The 20,784-nt window shown below is 49.9% G+C and overlaps 1 protein-coding gene across 1 annotated transcript in view; it reads right to left on the bottom strand.

Annotated features, from left to right (window-relative positions):
• Positions 1-5,247: 5,247 nt before the first annotated feature.
• Positions 5,248-20,784, bottom strand: part of LOC140392271 (uncharacterized) — a 106,936-nt gene continuing 91,399 nt past the window's right edge. Inside the window, exons 3-4 of the mRNA XM_072477588.1 lie at positions 8,005-8,099; positions 5,248-5,657 (exon numbers count right to left, since the gene is read on the bottom strand). Coding sequence (XP_072333689.1) covers positions 5,334-5,657; positions 8,005-8,099 — 419 coding nt within the window. The 3' untranslated portion in view covers positions 5,248-5,333. The remainder of the gene's footprint in view (positions 5,658-8,004; positions 8,100-20,784) is intronic.

Below are 20,784 nucleotides of genomic sequence, written 5' to 3'. Positions count from 1 at the left end.
GACTAAGACTCACCGAGTGTGTCATCACCGAGTGTGTCATGTTAATATGCTTAAAAGGTACTTTGAAAGGGAAGGGTAGAAAAAGGAGGTTTTAATGATTCTAACTCAAAGTGACGAACCAAATCCAGATGACTGTGAATTTGACATACCTCAAATTAAATTGGAAAATGAGGATGTTCTTAAAAATTGGGATGAATTGTTAAGTTACCTTCCAGAGGAAAAACAAACTGACCTGAAAGAGTTATTGATATCACATGGGCAAGTTTGTAGAGATAAATTGGGAAGGACTAAAATGGCTATACATGATGTAGATGTGGGGAACGCTGTTCCTATCAAACAACATCCATATAGACTTAATCCTTTAAAATTGGCACAGGTTAACAAAGAGATTGAGAGTATGCTTTAAAATGGCATAATTGAAGTGGGTTGCAGCCCGTGGAGCTCACCCATAGTGATGGTACCAAAACCAGACAATACCCAATGGTTGTGTGTGGACTATAGAAAGGTTAATGCAGTTACAAGAATGGACTCTTATCCTATCCCACGTTTGGAGGATTGCATTGAGAAAGTGGGACAATCCGCTTTTATTTACAAACTGGATTTACTTAAAGGTTACTGGCAGGTACCTTTATCTGAAAGGGCGAAGGAGATTTCAGCTTTTGTGACTCCAGATGGTATATACTAATTCAAAGTTATGCCATTTGGCATGAGAAACGCCCCAGCCACATTTCAATGGTTAACTAACAAAGTTGCTTCAGGATTACCCAATTGTGCGGTGTACATCGACGATCTGGTAATTTTCAGCCAGACATGGAAAGAACATTTAAAACATCTGATGGAGTTATTCGATCAACTTCAGGAAGCGGTTTGGTGATAAACCTAGCCAAAAGTGAATTTGGAAAAGCCGAAATCACTTTCCTTGAGGAGTTTTCGATACCCTCAAGACAAAGGGAAATAATGTGATTTCTTGGCATGAGTGGATTTGATCGAACATTTGTGCAAAAGATTTGTAGTGTGGTTGCTCCACTGAATGACTTGCTGATGAAACGTCAAACATTTCAGTGGACAGCGGACTATGAACAGGCATTTGACTGCCTGAAAGCTGTGATAACCAATGTTCCTGTATTGGAGAATAGCAAGGGACTCTGTGATCAGATTGAACTGAGTATCTAACTGTAAAGAGAAATGCTGAGGCGTAGAGGAATGGATGGATCGTGCAGAGACTTTCTTGTTCAAAGAGACTGTCAATCGAGAAGGATTTTGGTTGGAGGAAGAAGAACGGGAGAAAAAAAAGGACTATATTATTATAACTGTTTGTGTGTTGTTGTTTTTTTAAACGGAAAAATGTTTTTACTGTGTGCTTTTCTTAATTGATGGTGCAAAGGTGAAAAATGAAACCATCTTGATGTTGATGGTTTATTTTTTTTTCTTGAGGGGAGGTGTCATGTGAGAGTACCTTTAAGAAATGGATGTTTAAGCAATGTACCTTTAAGAAAGGAGCTGATCATATTACTGAAGGGATGTCAGAGGGTGGGGGGAGCTGAACTCACTTCTGGGTTTTTTGAGTTTCAGTTTGAGAAGGCAGCTGGGAGTGTCTGTGTGTTTTGCTGTGAGCTGCAGGAAGAAACACAGAGCTGGTCTGGTGATGTCTGCAATCCAAAGACTATAAATATATTGAATGTAACCTAATGTGTTCTTATTTTTGAAGGTTTGAAGTCTTTTGGATGTTTAACGGAACAGTTTGAAGGATTATTTAGTGTTGTAGTCTTTTGGGGTTATCTTTAAAGTAATGGGTGTTAAGATATTTAATGTTTGTTTTTAAAAGGTTAACTTGAGTTCATAGAATAAACATTGTTTTGTTTTAAAAACCATTTGTCCATCTCTGCTGTATCACACCTGGAGAGTACGCTGTGTGCTTCCCACACCACAATCTATTAAACGTTGTGGGTCGGTTGAACTCCATGAAACACTTTGGGGTTCTGTAAACCCGGACCAATAACAGGCAAAAGACCGTACCGGACCAAGCTCGAAACCCAGGCTAGCCACATGGACCCCCAGAGACTATGGACAGGTCTGCCAGACATAACAGGCTATAAGATGAAGGCATGTAAAATTGCTGGCTCCAACACACTCCTCCCTGATGAGCTCAACGCATTCTATGCCCGCTTTGAGCAAGAGGTCAGCGAGAGCGAGCCCTCCATCCTGGAAGCCGCGGATGAACTTGTATCTGAGGTCACCATTGCAGATGTCAGAGCGGCCTTCTCGAAGGTCAACCCACGGAAAGCCACTGGCCCAGATGGGGTACCCGGACGAGCACTCAGGTCTTGCGCGGATCAGCTGGCGGGGGTATTCGCAGACATCTTCCACCTCTCTTTACAACAGCCTGAGGTCCCTATCTGCTTCAAGAAGACAACCATCATCCCTGTACCAAAGAAAAGCCAAGCAGCGTGCCTTAATGACCATCACCCAGTGGCTCTGACATCCATCATTATGAAGTGCTGCAAAAGGTTAGTCATGGCACGAATCAACCCCAGCCTCCCGGATTGCCTTGATCCGCTACAGTTCGCCTACCGCTGCAACAGATCCACAGCAGACGCCATCTCCATGGCCCTGCACTCTACCCTGGAACACCTAGATAACAAAGATACCTATGTAAGACTCCTATTTATTGACTACAGCTCAGCCTTCAACACTATTATTCCTCCGAAACTCATCTCCAAACTCCGTGGCCTTGGCCTCGGCTCCTCCCTCTGCGACTGGATCCTGAACTTTCTAACCCACAGGCCACAATCAGTAATCGACAACACCTCCTCCACGATCATCCTCAACACCGGTGCCCCACAAGGCTGTGTCCTCAGCCCCCTACTATACTCCTTATACACCTATGACTGTGGCTAAATTCCCCTCCAACTCGATTTTCAAATTTGCTGATGACACCACCGTAGTGGGTCGGATTTCAAACAATGACGAGACAGAGTACAGGAATGAGATAGACAATCTGGTGAACTGGTGCGATGACAATAATCTCTCCCTCAATGTCAACAAAACGAAGGAGATTGTCATCGACTTCAGGAAGCGTAGTGGAGAAAATGCCCCTGTCTACATCAATGGGAACGAAGTAGAAAGGGTCGAGAGCTTCAAGTTTTTAGGTGTACAGATCACCAACAGCCTATCCTGGTCCCCCCATGCCGACACTATAGTTAAGAAAGCCCACCAATGACTCTACTTTCTCAGAAGACTAAGGAAATTTGGCATGTCAGCTACGACCCTCACCAACTTTTACAGATGCACCATAGAAAGCATTCTTTCTGGTTGTATCACAGCTTGCTATGGAGCCTGCTCTGCCCAAGACCGCAGGAAACTACAAAAGGTCGTGAATGTAGCCCAGTCGATCATGCAAACCAGCCTCCCATCCATTGACTCTATCTATAATTTCCGCTGCCTCGGAAAGGCAGGCAGCATAATTAAGGACCCCACACACCCCGGACATACTCTCTTCCACCTTCTCCCGTCAGGAAAAAGATACAGAAGTTTGAGGTCACATACCAACCGACTCAAGAACAGCTTCTTTCCTGCTGCCATCAGACGTTTGAATGGACCTACCCCGTATTAAGGTGATCTTCCTTCGCTATGTTCGGTATGCGTTGTCTGTATAGCTTGCAAGAAACAATATTTTTCGCTGAATACTCATACATGTGACAATAATAAATCAAATCAAATCAAAAATATCTTCCTGAGAGAGAGAACAGAGAGACACCAGTCAGTGTACAGGTATCTCACTGAGAGAGAGGGGACTGAGAGACACCAGTGTACAGATATCTCCCTGAGAGAGAGGGGACTGAGAAACACCAGTCAGTGTACAGATATCTCCCTGAGAGAGAGAGGACTGAGAGACACCAGTCAGTGTACAGATATCTCCCTGAGAGAGGGGGGACTGAGAGACACCAGTGTACAGATATCTCCCTGAGAGAGAGGGGGCTGAGAGACACCAGTCAGTGTACAGATATCTCCCTGAGAGAGAGAGGACTGAGAGACACCAGTCAGTGTACAGATATCTCCCTGAGAGAGAGGGACTGAGAGACACCAGTCAGTGTACAGATATCTCCCTGAGAGAGAGAGGGGACAGAGAGACACCAGTCAGTGTACAGATATCTCCCTGAGAGAGAGGGGACTGAGAGACACCAGTCAGTGTACAGATATCTCCCTGAGAGAGAGGGGGACTGAGAGACACCAGTCAGTGTACAGATATCTCTCTGAGAGATAAGGGGGACTGAGAAACACCAGTCAGTGTACAGATGTCTCCCTGAGAGAGAGAGGACTGAGAGACACCAGTCAGTGTACAGATATCTCCCTGAGAGAGACTGAGAGACACCAGTCAGTGTACAGATATCTCCCTGAGAGAGAGGGACTGAGAAACACCAGTCAGTGTACAGATATCTCCCTGAGAGAGGGGATTGAGAGACACCAGTCAGTGTACAGATATCCCCCTGAGAGGGAGAGAGGACTGAGAGACACCAGTCAGTGTACAGATATCTCCCTGAGAGAGAGGGGACTGAGAGACACCAGTCAGTGTACAGATATCTCCCTGAGAGAGAGAGGGACTGAGAGACACCAGTCAGTGTACTGATATCTCCCTGAGAGAGAGGGACTGAGAGACACCAATCAGTGTACAGATATCTCCCTGAGTGAGAGAGGGGACTGAGAGACACCAGTCAGTGTACAGATATCTCCCTGAGAGAGAGGGGACTGAGAGACACCAGTCAGTGTAGAGATAACTCTCAGGGAGAGAGAGAGAGAGGAGACTGAGAGACACCAGTCAGTGTAGAGATAACTCTCAGGGAGAGAGAGAGAGAGGAGACTGAGAGACACCAGTCAGCGTACAGATATCTCCCTGAGAGAGAGGGGACTGAGAGACACCAGTCAGTGTACAGATATCTCCCTCAGAGAGAGGGGACTGAGAGACACCAGTCAGTGCCCAGATATCGCCCTGAGAGAGAGGGGGACAGAGAGACACCAGTCAGTGTACAGATATCTCCCTCAGAGAGAGAGAGAGAGGGGGGACTGAGAGACACCAGTCAGTGTACAGATATCTCCCTGAGAGAGAGAGGACTGAGAGACACCAGTCAGTGTACAGATATCTCCCTCAGAGAGAGAGTGAGGAGACTGAGAGACACCAGGCAGTGAACAGATATCTGAGTTGTATTTATTACAATTTGCGAGAATAACAGCAAGGACTACGTGTTCATGTATGTTTGATGAGTCTTTAATGAATAACCACCATATAAATTGTGCCATTTCACTTTCGGAGGGGGCTGCCCTCAGCCCCTCGTGTCTCATTCGCTAGGGGCCTCCTCTAGGGCCCACAGAAGTCTCTGGGACTCCCGGTCGACAGCCTCCATGTCCCCTCGCTCAACGGCGTTCCGCAGGCGCTCCGCAGACTGCGCTGCCCTGGGATCATGCAGGCGGGCGAAGAGATCTTGGAGGTCTCCCTGCTCACCCTGCACGGGCCTGTCCACCTGCGGTAGCTCCCAGACCGGCACCGGGACCTCGTAGTCCGAATCGAGGCCCCTCGCTCCTTTGCCTCCTTTCTGCATCCATAGGTCGGCCTCCTCTGCCTCCTCTTCCTGTCGCGTTCTCTGACTGGGGCAAACAATTCTCTAGATGAGAGAGGGAGGTGGGGACAAAAAGATTAGCCTGGAAATGAGGGGGAGTGGGAAGGAAGAGGTGAGAAGACCAGACACACCCCTGCATTCGCTTCAAAATGTCGCAATTATCACTCAATTAGCTCGCAGGTGATCGGACAGGAAAGGGGGGATGATCTATAATGTGGGAAAATGCAAATTTGTCTGCTTTGGCAGGACGCACAGAAATAGCAGGCAACTATTTAAATGGAGAGAACTTGCAGAAGTCTGCGGTACGGAGGGATCCCGGGGAATGAATCACAAAACTGTTCATACGAAGATGCAGCGAGTGATCAGGAAGGTAAATGAGACGTCGGCCATTATTGTGAGGGGGGGTGGAGTGTGAAGGACGCCCACATCTGCAAAGGGTCTTGGCCAGTCCACAGCCAGAGTACTTCTCAGTTGTTGGTCTCCTTACTGAAGAAGGGACCTACTTGCATTGGAGGTCAATCAGACAGGGTTCACTGGGCTGGTTCCTGGGATGCAACCCTCCAACTGTACAGGGGCTCTTGGCGAGTCCGCAGCTGGAGTACTTGTCAGTTTTTTGTCTCCTTACTTCAGGTGTGACATACTTTCATTGGAGGCAGTTCTGAGGAGGTTGGCTGATCGCTGGGCTGGAGGGGGGTTGTCTTGTGTGGAGAGATTGAGCAGGTCGGGACCGTACCCCTTGAAGCTTAGAAGAAGGGGAGGCGATCTTATTGAGACATATAAGTTTCTGAGGGGGACTTGACAGGGTGAGTGCTGAGCAGACATCCATCCCCCCACCCACCTCCCGTGGAAGGCCCTGTACAGTTGGAGCAAGGTAGCCCAGGAATCTGCCCCATCAACCTTTTCAGAACTGCTGCCAGTCCAAGTAGGTCCCTCATTAAGTAAGGAGATCAAAACTGAGAAGTACTCTGTCTGCGGACTCGCCCAAGCGATGTACAGCTGGAGTACGACTATCTAGAATGGGAGGGGTGGGAGGAGCACAGATTCAGAATAATAGGGTCTCTCCCATTGAGAATGGAGAACAGGAGGAATTTTGTTTCTCAGAGGACAGTGAGTCATTGGAATCCCCCCCCCCCCCGCTCCTCCCCCCCCCCCCCACACCCCACAGAGCCATTGGTGGAAGGGGTGGGGGCTGAGGCTCACTGAATATATTCAAGGCTGAATTAGGGAGATTTCTGGTCACTCTTTGCCTCACCCCCTCGCTCCCTATCTTGGTGACCGCAGATGGACTTCCTCCGTTGCATTCCCCCCCCCCACCATCCACTCCCCCCTGCGACGCAGGAGCAGGAGTGGACCATTCGGCCCATCGGGTCTGCTCTGCCACTCGATGGGAGTGATCTGATCTGATAATCCTCAACTCCCACTTTCCCAGCTTATCCCAATAACCCTCCATTCTTCACTGATGCAAAATCTATCTAATCTCAGCTTTGACCATTCTTAACGACCCCGCCTCTAAAACGTTCTGTGGTAAAGAATTCCACAGACTCACTAACCTCTTGAGAGAAGAAATTCCTCATTCCGGTCTTAAATGGGTGACCCCTTACTCTGAGATTATGCCCTCTGGTCCTAGACTCTCCCACAAAGGGAAACATCCTCTCAGCATGTACCTTGTCAAAGCCCCTGGGAATCCTATATGTCTCAGTAAGGTCACCTCTCATTCATCTAAACTCCAATGAGCACAGGCCCAAACTACTCAACCTCTCCTCCGTGCCTGGGATCGACCAAATGAACCTTCTCTGAGAATGCCAGGATATCTTTCCTTAGATAAGGGGACCAGGTGTGGTATAACTAACGCCATGTCAGCAATGCTTCCCTGTTTTTATGCTCCATTCCCTTTGGAGAGACCAACATTCCGTTTGCCTTGCCAATGGCCTGCTGAACTAGCATGCTGGCTTTGTGTGATCGATGAGGACCCCCAAATCCCTCCGCTGCAGTCTCTCTCCATTTAAATAACATTCATCTCTTTTATTCTTCCGAACAAAGTCACATTTTCCTGCATTATTTTCCATCTGTCACGTTTCTGCCTACGCTCCTGTCTATAATCCAGATCTATACCATTCTATATCCCTCTCTGTGGACTCGTGTCATCCTCATCATTTACCTTCCCACCTATTTTTGTGTCGTCCGCAAACTTGGCAATAGTGCATTCATGACCCTCGTCTAATCACTAATATAAGTTGTGAGTAATTGTGGTCCCAGCACGGAATCCTGTGATATTGCAGTGGTTACAGGCTGCCATCCTGAAAATGCCCCTCTTATCCAATTCTCTGTCTTCTATCAGTTAGCCAATCCTCTATCCGTGCTAATATACCACACTAGCACCATGGGAACATACCTTGGCATAGAAATTGCCTGTGGAGCAACGCTGAATGGCAAACTCGCAGAAGTCCAGAAAACGCAGGAATCCGGGAATGTCGCTACAGATGGGTGCTGTGGAAGGGAGAGAGGGGGAGAGAGATAGAGAGAGAGAGAGAGACAGGGAGTGTCAGTATCGCAGAGATTATCACTACTAACCCAACCCACTCTTGCCAAAACCACCTCCATCCAGTCACTACCTGCCGCCCGCCAACCTCTGTCCCGGGACCTCAAAGCAGGCGTTCCACACGTTAGAACATAGAACATAACAGCGCAGTACAGGCCCTTCGGCCCTCGATGTTGCGCCGTCCTGTGAAACTACTCTAAAGCCCATCTACACTATTCCATTATCGTCCATATGTCTATCCAATGACCATTTGAATGCCCTTAGTGTTGGCGAGTCCAATGCAGGCAGGGCATTCCACGCCCTTACTACTATCTGAGTAAAGAACCTACCTCTGACATCTGTCTTATATCTACCTCCCCTCAATTTAAAGCTATGTCCCCTCGTGCTAGACATCACCATCCGAGGAAAAAGGCTCTCACTGTCCACCCTATCTAATCCTCTGATCATCTTGTATGCCTCAATTAATTCACCTCTTAACCTTCTTCTCTCTAACGAAAACAGCCTCAAGTCCCTCAGCCTTTCCTCATAAGATCTTCCCTCCATACCAGGCATCATTCTGGTAAATCACCTCTACACCCTTTCCAATGCTTCCACATCCTTCCTATAATACAGCGACCAGAATTGCACGCAATACTCCAAATGCGGCCGCACCAGAGTTTTGGACAGCTGCAACATGACCTCATGGCTCCGAAACTCAATCCCTCTACCAATAAAAGCTAACACACCGTACGCCTTCTTAACAACCCTCTCAACCTGAGTGGCAACTTTCAGGGATCTATGTACATGGATACCGAGATCTCTCTGCTCATCCACACTGCCAAGAATCTTACCATTAGCCCAATACTCTGTCTTCCTGTTATTCCTTCCAAAATGAATCACCTCACACTTTTCTGCATTAAACTCCATTTGCCACTTCTCAGCCCAGCTCTGCAGCTTATCTACGTCCCTCTGTAACCTGCAACATCCTTCCGCGCTGTCCACAACTCCACCGACTTTAGTGTCATCTGCAAATTTACTCACCCATCCTTCTACGCCCTCCTCCATGTCATTTATAAAAATGACAAACAGAAGTGGCCCCAAAACAGATCCTTGTGGTACACCGCTAGTAACTGGACTCCAGTCTGAACACTTCCCATCAACCACCACCCTTTGTCTTCTTCCAGCTAGCCAATTTCTGATCCATACTGCTAAATCTCCCTGAATCCCATGCTTCTGTATTTTCTGCAGTAGCCTACCATGGAGAACCTTATCAAACGCTTTCCTGAAATCCATATACACCACATCAACTGCTTTACCCTCATCCACCTGTTTGGTCACCTTCTCAAAGAACTCTATAAGGTTTGTGAGGCACGACCTACCCTTCACAAAACCGTGTTGACTATGTCTAATCAAATTATTCCTTTCCAGATGATTATACATCCTATCTCTTATAAACCTTTCCAAGATTTTGCCCACAACAGAAGTAAGGCTCACTGGTCTATAGTTACCGGGGTTGTCTCTACTCCCCTCCTTGAACAAGGCGACAACATTTGCTATCCTCCAGTCTTCTGGCACTATTCCTGTAGACAAAGATGACTTAAAGATCAAAGCCAAAGGCTCAGCAATCTCCTCCCTAGCTTCCCAGAGAATCCTGGGATAAATCCCATCCAGCCCAGGGGACTTATCTATTTTCACACTTTCCAGAATTGCTAACACCTCCTCCTTATGAACCTCAAGCCCTTCTAGTCTAGTAGCCTGAATCTCAGTATTCTCCTCGACAACATTGTCTTTTTCCTGTGTGAATACTGACAAAAAATATTCATTTGGCACTTCTCCTATCTCCTCGGACTCCAAGCACAACTTCCCACTACTATCCTTGACTGGCCCTACTCTTACCCTAGTCATTCTTTTATTCCTGACATATCTATAGAAAGCTTTAGGGTTATCCTTGATCCTACCTGCCAAAGACTTCTCATGTCCCCTCCTGGCTCTTCTTAGCTCTCTCTTTAGGTCCTTCCTAGCTAACTTGTAACTCTCGAGCGCCCTAACTGAACCTTCATGTCTCATCTTTACATAAGCCTCCTTCTTCCTCTTGACAAGTGTTTCGACTGCCTTAGTAAACCACTGTTCCCTTGCTCGACCACTTCCTCCCTGCCTGACAGGTACATACTTATCAAGGACACGCAGTAGCTGTTCCTTGAACAAGCTCCACATTTCCATTGTGCCCATCCCCTGCAGTTTTCCTCTCCATCCGATGCATCCTAAGTCTTGCCTCATTGCATCATAATTGCCTTTCCCCCAGATATAACTCTTGCCCTGCGGTATATACCTATCCCTTTCCATCACTAAAGTAAACGTAATCGAATTGTGGTCACTATCACCAAAGTGCTCACCTACCTCCAAATCTAACACCTGTCCTGGTTCATTACCCAGTATCAAATCCAATTCGGCCTCGCCTCTCGTTGGCCTATCTACATACTGTGTCAGGAAACCCTCCTGCACACATTGGACAAAAACGGACCCATCTAAAGTACTCGAACTATAGCGTTTCCAGTCAATATTTGGAAAGTTAAAGTCCCCCATAACAACTACCCTGTTGCTTTCGCTCCTATCCAGAATCATCTTTGCAATCCTTTCCTCTACATCTCTGGAACTTTTTGGAGGCCTATAGAAAACCCCTAACAGGGTGACCTCTCCTTTCCTGTTTCTAACCTCAGCCCATGCTACCTCAGTAGACGAGTCCTCATCAAACGTCCTTTCTGCCACCGTAATACTGTCCTTGACTAACAATGCCACCCCTCCCCCTTTTTTACCACCTTCCCTGAGCTTACTGAAATATCTAAACCCTGGCACCTGCAACAACCATTCCTGTCCCTGCTCTATCCATGTCTCCAAAATGGCCACAACATCGAAGTCTCAGGTACCAACCCATGCCGCAAGTTCACCCACCTTATTCCGGATGCTCCTGGCATTGAAGAAGACACACTTTAAACCACCTTCCTGCCTGCCGGTACACTCCTGCAACTTTGAAACCTTACTCATGACCTCACTACTCTCAACCTCCTGTATACTGGAGCTACAATTCAGGTTCCCAAGCCCCTGCTGAACTAGTTTAAACCCTCCCGAAGAGCATTAGCAAATTTCCCCCACAGGATATTGGTACCCCTCTGGTCCAGGTGCAGACCACCGACCCCAGAATGAGCCCCAATTATCCCGAAATCTGAAACCCTCCCTCCTGCACCATCCCTGTAGCCATGTGTTCAACTCCTCTCTTTCCCTATTCCTCGTCTTGCTATCACGTGGCACGGGTAACAACCCAGAGATAATAACTCTGTTTGTCCTAGATCTAAGTTTCCACCCTCGCTCCCTGAATTCCTGCCTTACATCCCTATCCCTTTTCCTACCTATGTCATTGGTACCTATGTGGACCACGACTTAGGGCTGCTCCCCCTCCCACTTAAGGATCTCGAAAACACGATCCGAGACATCACGCACCCTGGCACCTGGGAGGCAACACACCAACCGCGAGTCTCTCTCGTTCCCACATAATCTCCTATCTATCCCCCTAACTATGGAGTCTCCAATGGCTAATGCTCTATTCCTCTCCCCCTACTTCTGAGCAACAGGAACAGACTCTGTGCCAAAGACCTGCACCCCATGGCTTACCCCTGGTAAGTCCCCCCCCCAACAGTATCCAAAGCGGGATACTTGTTACTAAGTGGAACGACCACAGGGGATCCCTGTACTGACTGCTTCCTCCCAGCCCCTCTCATGGTCACCCATCTATCTTTATTCTTCGGAGTAACTACATCCCTGAAGCTTCTATCTATGACCACTTCTGCCTCCCGAGTGATCCGAAGTTCATCCAGCTCCAGCTCCAGTTCCCTAACGCGGTTTCTGAGGAGCTGGAGATGGGTGCACTTCCCACAGATGAAATCAGCAGGGACACTGTCCGCGTCCCTCACGTCAAACATTCTGCAGGAGGAACATTGCACTACCTTCCCTGCCATCCCCTCTAGATAAAAAAAAGAAAACGAAAGAAAGAGCTTACCTGTTATTCACTCCCCTTCTCAGCAAGCACTCACTCAGCAACCTCTGCGCCCTGCACTATAACACCTGAGGGAAAATAAAAGAAAAACTACTTACCAGTCACCAGCCAATCCCTTACCTGCAGGCTGTGATGTCAAGGTTCAACTTCTTTCTACTTCCACCTGTCCTCGAGCCTTCCTCTTGATCTTTACAGTGGTTGGGTTTTTTTGGGTTAGAGGAGGGGGTAGGGAGGGAAACACTGAAGAAGTGTTTCGGGTTTAAGTGTCACTTGACAACAGCTCCTCCACAAACCACCTTGAAGGTACACCTTCAAGTTAGGGTGACCACAACGGAGGTATGCAAATTTCCCTTGCAACAGACAATCAGCAGCTCCGCTCTACTGCCCTCTGCTGGATCAAAGTGTCTTCGGCCCGAACATGTTCAACTGCTTCATCAATGACCTCTCTTCCACCATAAGGTGGGGATGTTTGCGGATGACTGCACAATGTTCAGCACCATTCGCAATTCCTCAGATAATGAAGCAGTCCGTGTCCAAATGCAGCGAGACCTGGACAATATCCAGGCTTGGGCCTGACAAGTGGCAAGTAACATTCACGCCAGACAAGTGCCAGGCAATGACCATCTCCTGCAAGAGAGGATCTAACCATCTCTCATCTTGACATTCAATGGCATTACCATCACTAATTCCAACTGGGACCAGCCGTATAAATACTGTGGCTACCAGAGCAGGTCAGAGGCTGGGAATCCTGTAACTCACCTCCTGACTCCCCCGAAGCCTGTCCACCATCTACAAGGACACAAATGAGGAATGTGCTGGGAGGATGTCCGGTGACGGGGATGTGCTGAGTAGTCGCACATCAGGTGGTTCCACACCAGAACACAGTAAAATAGGCACTTTTGCCCGGATTTAGCCTGAAAATTTGGACTCATTCAGCCCCTCAATTAAAAAGGCAAAGAAGAAGAGTAATATGCCGGGAAGCAGTAGCTCGAGAGTGTTGCTCTTTTTAACCTTAGTCTATTGGCTCTGATTACGTCACCTTTGCTCACGAGTCGCCAGGTATCTTTCTGATACCGCCACGTGGTTCAAGTTCAGGTTATGATTAATAATACAGCACACCGCTTAGTAAGGATTAAAACAACGGTCATTTATTATATACAACAAGCAATATTAATACCCTAATACTACTATTTATATAATAAACCTATCACTACTGGCCAATACTTAACTTAGGAAGAGCCCACCAGGTCAGGGAAACGAATGGCTTGTCCAATCAAATCTGGCCCGCGGGATTCAAAAGCCTGCTACAGGTCGGTGGCTAGGTGTCTTTACCGGATAGCGATCGCTGGATTCAAACTTACTATTGCAAAGGTCTCGAGCAGGCGAAGATGAGAGAGAGCAAGATCTGAACTTGGACCCTCACTTTTATAGGGCCCAGGGGCTTCCCGCCTCCCGGGGCGGCCCTTGACCCTGAGTCCCAAGTGATTGGATCTGTCCCCAATCTCTGGGGTCGATGTGTCCAATGGTGAGGCGATTCCTCGATCGGGGGGTGGTTGCTCACCTGTCTTTGTTTCGGCCACTGCAGGCGCCGACAGGTCTGGCCCGGTATTCAATTGCTAATATGTTGCAATTGTTCCCGGGGATAGCCAATTTAACTGTGGATGTCTGAATAGATGGGCTGCAAACAGTCCTGAATGCAACTGCGAATACCTGGGTTGATGGGCTGTTGATAGCCCTGAGTATCGATCTGGGCTACCTTCCCAGAGCTGAATATGCAAAACTGTCTGCAGCTTCCTGCTTGTGTCTTCTTGGCTGCTTTTCCCAGCAGTCTTTCGGGTTAGCCGTTTTAAACTGGGTTTTGGCCAGATTAATCGGAACGCAGCCATTTTACATGGCTACACACCCGCCATGTGATCCTAACGCGAAGCGTGAAGGATCACATAAACTTTGTCCTCTTCGTTTCCCGACTGGGGGGGGGGGGGGGGGGGCCACCTCCCACATGGCCACTACTCTGACCCTAGCTATGCACAAAAATTTACCTAAACAATTCTTGAGGGCGCTATGTCAGGCAGGGGCATGTGTCTGGAAAAAAATAAACTGGGAACCTCTAATTTTACCTAAACAATTTTTCAAGTATTATACAATCTTATCTCTCTAAACATACAATAACAGTCACAACATTTAATATATTCTTTCCTGGCTTGGCAGTCAAGCTCAGGATCATACATTTCCATACATTTTCTTTTTATTTACAGGAAAAACCGCCAGTGCATGTTTTATTATTCATATATCGCGGGGGTCTGGGGTCTGGTCATAGCCGAATATCGGGGATTGGATCCGATAGACCGGGGTTCGAGCGCGGTACGCTCTCCTTTTCCACTTGCGGAGACGCATGGTCTGTACTGCACAACTGAGTATAGCCAATGCTAACAGTGCCTCAATGACGTACGATAAGGAGTACCAAGTTATGAACTTGGCACACCAGGATAATGCAGCGTGGTTGGTGACTGGGCCCTCGGCACTACTGGGCCGTGAAGTGTTAACAGTAGGGGTTTGGAGTGATGGGGTCCGCGTTCCCGCGCAACCAAAAGTCCAGCACACACATGTTGAGCACGAAGAAAGGAGTCCTCATGGCTGTCTTCTTTCTTTCCTTTTCCTGTGTTTGCTGGTTTTCTCTGGACTTGGAGCTTCTGGAGTTCTGTAAGACAAGCGTAGTGTGTGTAAATACTTCGGTTTAATATCCAGTGTGTTAGTGTGTCTGCCCTTCTTGGGGCCAATTAAACCCTTATAATTGGTCACAATATGTGACTCTCCCCCCATTTTTTTTTTCAAAACAAACGTTAGGACACGGCACACTTCCCAGTGGTGGACCAGTGCTAACTTTATCATCCAAATGTTCCAGGATGTAAATAGCATGTGGCAGCAACCCAAAGGTTGCCTAAATAAAATAAAACTGTTTTTGAAAGAAAAGTTCGAATGAGGTGCGTATGGGCCGCGACGGGTAAGATTTGGGTGGAGTCCCCGGGTAGGACGGCTACCAATACCGTATCTTCCCTCCCCGAGCGTTTTTGACGAACGGGGGGGGGTCCCCAGGCAGGGCGGGTCTCACGCCGTTTCTCCACTGCCTGAGCGACCAAAGAACGGACAAAAATGTAGTCATCATGGTGGGGTTACTGTTCTGATTCTACCATCAAATCAGAAGAGTAGCTACGATCGGGCGTCTGGTCTGGTGACCACGTATCAGCTGAAAAGCTAGTTCCTCTGAATGGGCGTCTGGTCTGGTGACCAGGTATCTGTGGACAAGTTGGTACCGCTGAACAAGCGTCCGGCTTGTCCGTTTGGAAAAGAGCTACAAAGTTCAGGTGAATGGGTGTGGGGCGGTGAGGAAATTCTCCTGTTGGACGAACAACATTTAACAAACAGACAGACAACGTAAAACATTCTGCAGGTTCCATCAGAATATGGGACATCGTAAATCACATTTGGGCTGGGGTGTAATTAGCATATGGAGGGAGTGCAGCGTGACCGAAGAAGAGAGGAAGGAGGAGTGAAACAAAAATGAAGTGGCCTTGCTGAGGTTTCCCTGCCATGAGAAGTGGTGGGTAACGCTCACAGTTTGCATGGGGCAGCTGGGACCTTGTAGCTGCTGTGGGTGGTGTTCTCTTTCATATCTGGGGGCTAGTCTAGCTGGTGGGGGTCTCCTGCAATCTCGGGTGAAGTGTCCTGACTGCCCACAGTTATAACGTGACCCCTGGGGCACATAAGGTGGAGCAGGCTCTCTGGTGCATTGTTCCCTTGGGTATGGTTCCCTGGGTTGGGGGTCGGGGCTGTTGGTTTCTTTGCTGGTTTGGGGGGCATTTGTGGGCTTATCCCGTTGTTGACATTCTCGTGCGTAACGTCCTAATTGTCCACAATTGTAACATTCCGGTGGTTTCTGGGGGGGTTGCTGTTGCATCCTTTGTTTACCCATGCGGGGTTCTGGTGCATTTTAACTGGATGCATGTCTGCCTGCTCTTCCTCGGGTTCCCTAACTGCGGCTTTGTCTGCTTCTGCCTGCTGTTCTTCGGGATTTTTAACTACGTGTTTGCTTTGTACAGACTGCTCAGGCGCGGGACAATCTTTTTAAAACCCATTTCTCATTGTGGGCTTCCTCTGAGGGGTCATAATTCGTACAGGCTTTTTGTCCTGCCTCTGTGGCATGGGAGATAAGGGTGCGGGTCCACTTGGCCATATTGTCTGCGGACAAATGGGCACGATCTACATTTCCGAAAACGGCTTCAAAGTGAATCCACAAGCGTCCTGCGAACGCTGTGGGGTGTTCAGACTTTTTCTGTCTGCACTTATTTAGACCGTCTACGGGGTCGCCCCGGTTATACCCGATTGCATCCAGGATCGCGGTATGCATTTCTGCAAGGGTGCCTCCTCCTACATTCTGTGGGTCGGGAAGGGCTGCTGCGACCGATGGGTCTAAGCTGAGAACCGAGACGACTTCCGGGTGCGGCTATGCAGAGCTAGGTCGCATATTCGGTAGCTCCCGCTTGGAACGGACTTTTGGGCTCTTTTACAAGGCCCCCACGGCATTTGTTTGACATTTCCCGGTGTGGCAAGAGTACTGCAACACTCCCTTGACGGTGTCCCCCAGGAGTGTTGTGTCTTTTGGCTGCCAGGCCCGGCAGAAGCAGTGGAGGATTTGGCTGCAACAGGATAAACAGGGCCTCTTCCAACATGCAAGCGGGGGAAGGGCAAGCTTAAAGCTGCAAACTGACCTGAGGACCTTTATCAAAAGTGAATTCTAACAGCAGAGGGAACAACTGTGAAAAGATCTCACCAAGGCCACTGAAGAAGCGGGGACGAGGCTTCCGGTGGCGGCCATGGAGGAGTAGGTCACGCATTTGGCAGCTCCCGTCTGGAGCCGACTCTCAGACCTTTTCAGGAGTTTCCACGGACATTTTGGGGCAGATTGGTGAAGCGAACACTGCCAAAAGGATTCCCTCTCGAGACTTTTGGGCTCTTTTCAGGGCCCCCAAGGGCACTTTTTCGACGTTTCCCGGTGTGGGAAGGAGTTAATAATAGTTCCCCGTCAGTATATGGCTTTAACTAGGAGCGGGGTGACAAAAAAGGTGGTGGTGGACCAGAAGAAGGGAGGGAAGAAGGACAAAATGGCAGCGGGCGGAGACCAGGCAGCGTGGAGGCAGTGGGCAGAGGAGCAACAGGAGGGTATCCAGCGCTGCCTCAGAGAGATTAAAAAGGACCTGCTAGAGCCGATGAAGGCTTCTATTGATAAGCTGCTGGAGACACAGACGGCCCAGGGGGTGGTGATCCGAGAGGCTCGACAAAAGATCTCTGACAATGAGGACGAGATCTCAGTCCTGGCGGTAAAGGTGGAGGCGCACGAGGCGCTCCACAAGAAATGGCAGGAGCGGTTCGAGGAGATGGAGAATCGGTCGAGGCGGAAGAATCTGCGGATTCTGGGCCTCCCAGAGGGGCTGGAGGGGCCGGACGTGGGGGCCTATGTGGTCACCATGTTAAACTTGCTGATGGGAGCGGGGTCCTTCCAGGGGCCCCTGGAGCTGGAAGGGGCCCATAGAGTGTTGGCGAGGAGGCCCAAGGCTAATAAGCCTCCGTGGGCGGTGCTGGTGCGGTTTCATCGGTTCGCCGATCAGGAGTTTGTGCTCAGGTGGGTCAAGAAGGAGAGGAGCAGCAGGTGGGAGAACGCAGAGGTTCGGATATACCAGGACTGGAGTGCGGAGGTGGCGAGGAGGGGGGCCGGGTATAATCGAGCGAAGGCGGTGCTGCACAGGAAGGGGGTGAAGTTTGGCATGTTGCAGCCGGCGCGACTGTGGGTTACCTACAAGGACCGGCACCATTATTTTGAGTCTCCGGAGGAGGCGTGGGCCTTTGTTCAGGCCGAGAAGCTGGACACAAACTGAGGGTCGGGATGGGCGATTGGGGACTGCGGTGGATATGTTATACCTATTTTTGATTTGGGGGGGGGGCCTTTGCATTGTTTTGGGTTTCTTTTTCTCTGTGTTTTTCTCTTTCGGGTTGGGGAGGGTGGATGGGGCGGGTTGGGCACTGTTTTGGTTGGTGGCGGGGCCTGGTAGGTGGAGATCGCGGGTTTTTTTTTCCCGCGCCGAAGACTGTGGGGGGGGGGGGGCGGGACCGGGGGGGGAAGCGAGGATTGTTTCCCGCGCTTAGAACGGAGGGGGAGAGTCTGTGAATGGGGAGCGGGAGAGGAGGGTGTGCCACACAATGGGAGGAGTCGAAGGGGAGGCGGGAGTGGCCGGGGTCAGCAGGAGTCAGCTGACTTGCGGAAGTGCAATGGGGGGAGTAAACCAGCTAGGATGGGTCCTAGCCGGGAGGGGGTGGGGGGTGGGGGGGTGGGTGGGGGGGAATCAAGTTGCTGCTGCTAAGATCAAGGAGGAGCTGGAGCGAGTGGGGGGGGGGGGTCGAGACGGGGGCATGCCGCTGTGGGGAACGGGCCGGGTGTGGGGTGCGGGCGCGTGGCTGGCCGAGGAGGGGTCATGGCTAGTCGGCGGGGGAGGGGGGTGGGTAGCCCCCTGATCCGGCTGATAACCTGGAATGTAAGGGGACTAAATGGGCCGGTTAAGCGGGCCCACGTGTTCGCGCACCTGAAGGGGCTCAAGGTGGATGTGGTTATGCTCCAGGAGACACACCTGAAGGTGGCAGACCAGGTAAGACTGAGGAAAGGGTGGGTAGGTCAGGTGTTTCACTCGGGGCTAGATGCCAGAAATCGAGGGGTGGCGATCCTGGTGGGAAAGAAGGTGTTATTCGAGGCGTCGAGCATTGTGGCAGATAATGGCGGTAGGTACATAATGGTAAGTGGTAAGTTGCAGGGAGAGAGGGTGGTACTGGTCAATGTGTATGCTCCGAACTGGGACGATGCGGGTTTTATGCGGCGCATGTTGAGCCGGATCCCAGACTTGGAAGTGGGGGGCCTGATAATGGGGGGAGACTTTAACACGTGTTGGATCCTGCATGGATCGCTCCAGGTCTAGGACGGGTAGGAAGCCGGCGGCGGCTAGAGTGTTGAGGGGATTTATGGACCAAATGGGAGGGGTGGACCCTTGGAGATTTGCAAGGCCGGAGGCTAGGGAATTTTCATTCTTCTCACATGTCCATAAGGCTTATTCTCGAATCGACTTTTTCATTTTGAGTAGGGCGCTGATAGCGAGAGTAGAGGATACCGAGTATTCGGCAATAGCCATTTCGGACCATGCCCCGCATTGGGTGGACTTGGAGATGGGGGAGGAGAGGGACCAGCGCCCGCTGTGGCGCTTGGAGGTGGGGCTGTTGGCGGACGAGGAGGTGAGCGAGCGGGTCCGAGGAAGTATAGAGAGGTACTTGGAGACCAACGACAACGGGGAGGTCCGAGTGGGGATGGTATGGGAGGCACTGAAGGCGGTGGTGAGGGGAGAGCTGATCTCCATCAGGGCCCACAAGGAGCGGAGGGAGCGGGGGGAGAGGGAGAGGCTGGTGGGGGAGATAGTGAGGGTAGACAGGAGGTATGCGGAAAAACCTGAGGAATGATTGTTGAGGAAGAGGCGCAGCCTCCAGGCCGAATTCGACCTGGTGACCACCAGAAAGGCGGAGGTGCAGTGGAGGAACGCCCAGGGGGCGGTCTACGAGTCTGGGGAAAAGGCAAGCCGGATGCTGGCGCATCAGCTTCGGAAGCGGGACGCAGCTAGGGCGATCGGGGGAGTTAAGGACAGGGGAGGGAGCGCAGTGCGGAGTGGTGTTGGCATCAATGGGGTCTTCAGGGACTTCTACGAGGAATTGTACCGATCCGAGCCCCCACGGGAGGAGGGAGGGATGGGCCGTTTCCTGGACCAATTGAGGTTTCCAAAGGTGGAAGAGGGACTGGTAGCGGGACTGGGGGCCCCAATTGGGCTGGAGGAGCTGATCAAAGGGATAGGAAGCATGCAGGCGGGGAAGGCACCGGGGCCGGACGGTTTCCCAGTCGAGTAAAAAATATATGGACCTGTTGGGCCCGCTAATTTCCCTTTTAACTCCAGGTTCTCTTTCTCAACTTCGCATACATCGATTTTACTCATCCGATGTATGCCTTCTGTTTCCTTGCGGAGCGTCCTGACGACCTCCTCCGTGCCTCGCAATTGTGCCAGACAGGACACAATTGCCATCGGCTTGCGAGCTTTTGCTAAACTCTCTCTGTGGATCTCACTCAGGTTCTCCCACCAAGTATGCCCTATACCTCCAGGACCTGAGTCGTTGTTATTGCAGAAATCCTTCCACATGGGCCATCCTTTGCCCTGCAGAAATTTGTGGATTTCCACTTCCCAAACGGGACACTGTCCCGCTCCTACGCTGCTGACTGGTGCGACAGCAAAATCTTCGGGGTTCATGAGGCGCTGCATCGCTTGCATTGCCTGCATGGGTCTCTCTTATCTGCTCGTTACGTTCGAATTTGGAACAGGGGGCGAAGGTGGTGTGGTAGATGCGGGTACGGCTTGCGCTAATTTCCAAAATACCAACTGCCGATAGTACTGACGCAACAAAAAATCTATCAGTTTTGCCTTATAACCCTGTTAGTTACGCATGCATATACACACTTCCGAATTGTGAAT

This window comes from Scyliorhinus torazame, chromosome 16 (genome assembly GCF_047496885.1).
Source record: "Scyliorhinus torazame isolate Kashiwa2021f chromosome 16, sScyTor2.1, whole genome shotgun sequence".
Classification (NCBI taxonomy): Eukaryota; Metazoa; Chordata; class Chondrichthyes; order Carcharhiniformes; family Scyliorhinidae; genus Scyliorhinus; species Scyliorhinus torazame.
This window is presented reverse-complemented; position numbering and strand designations above follow the sequence as displayed.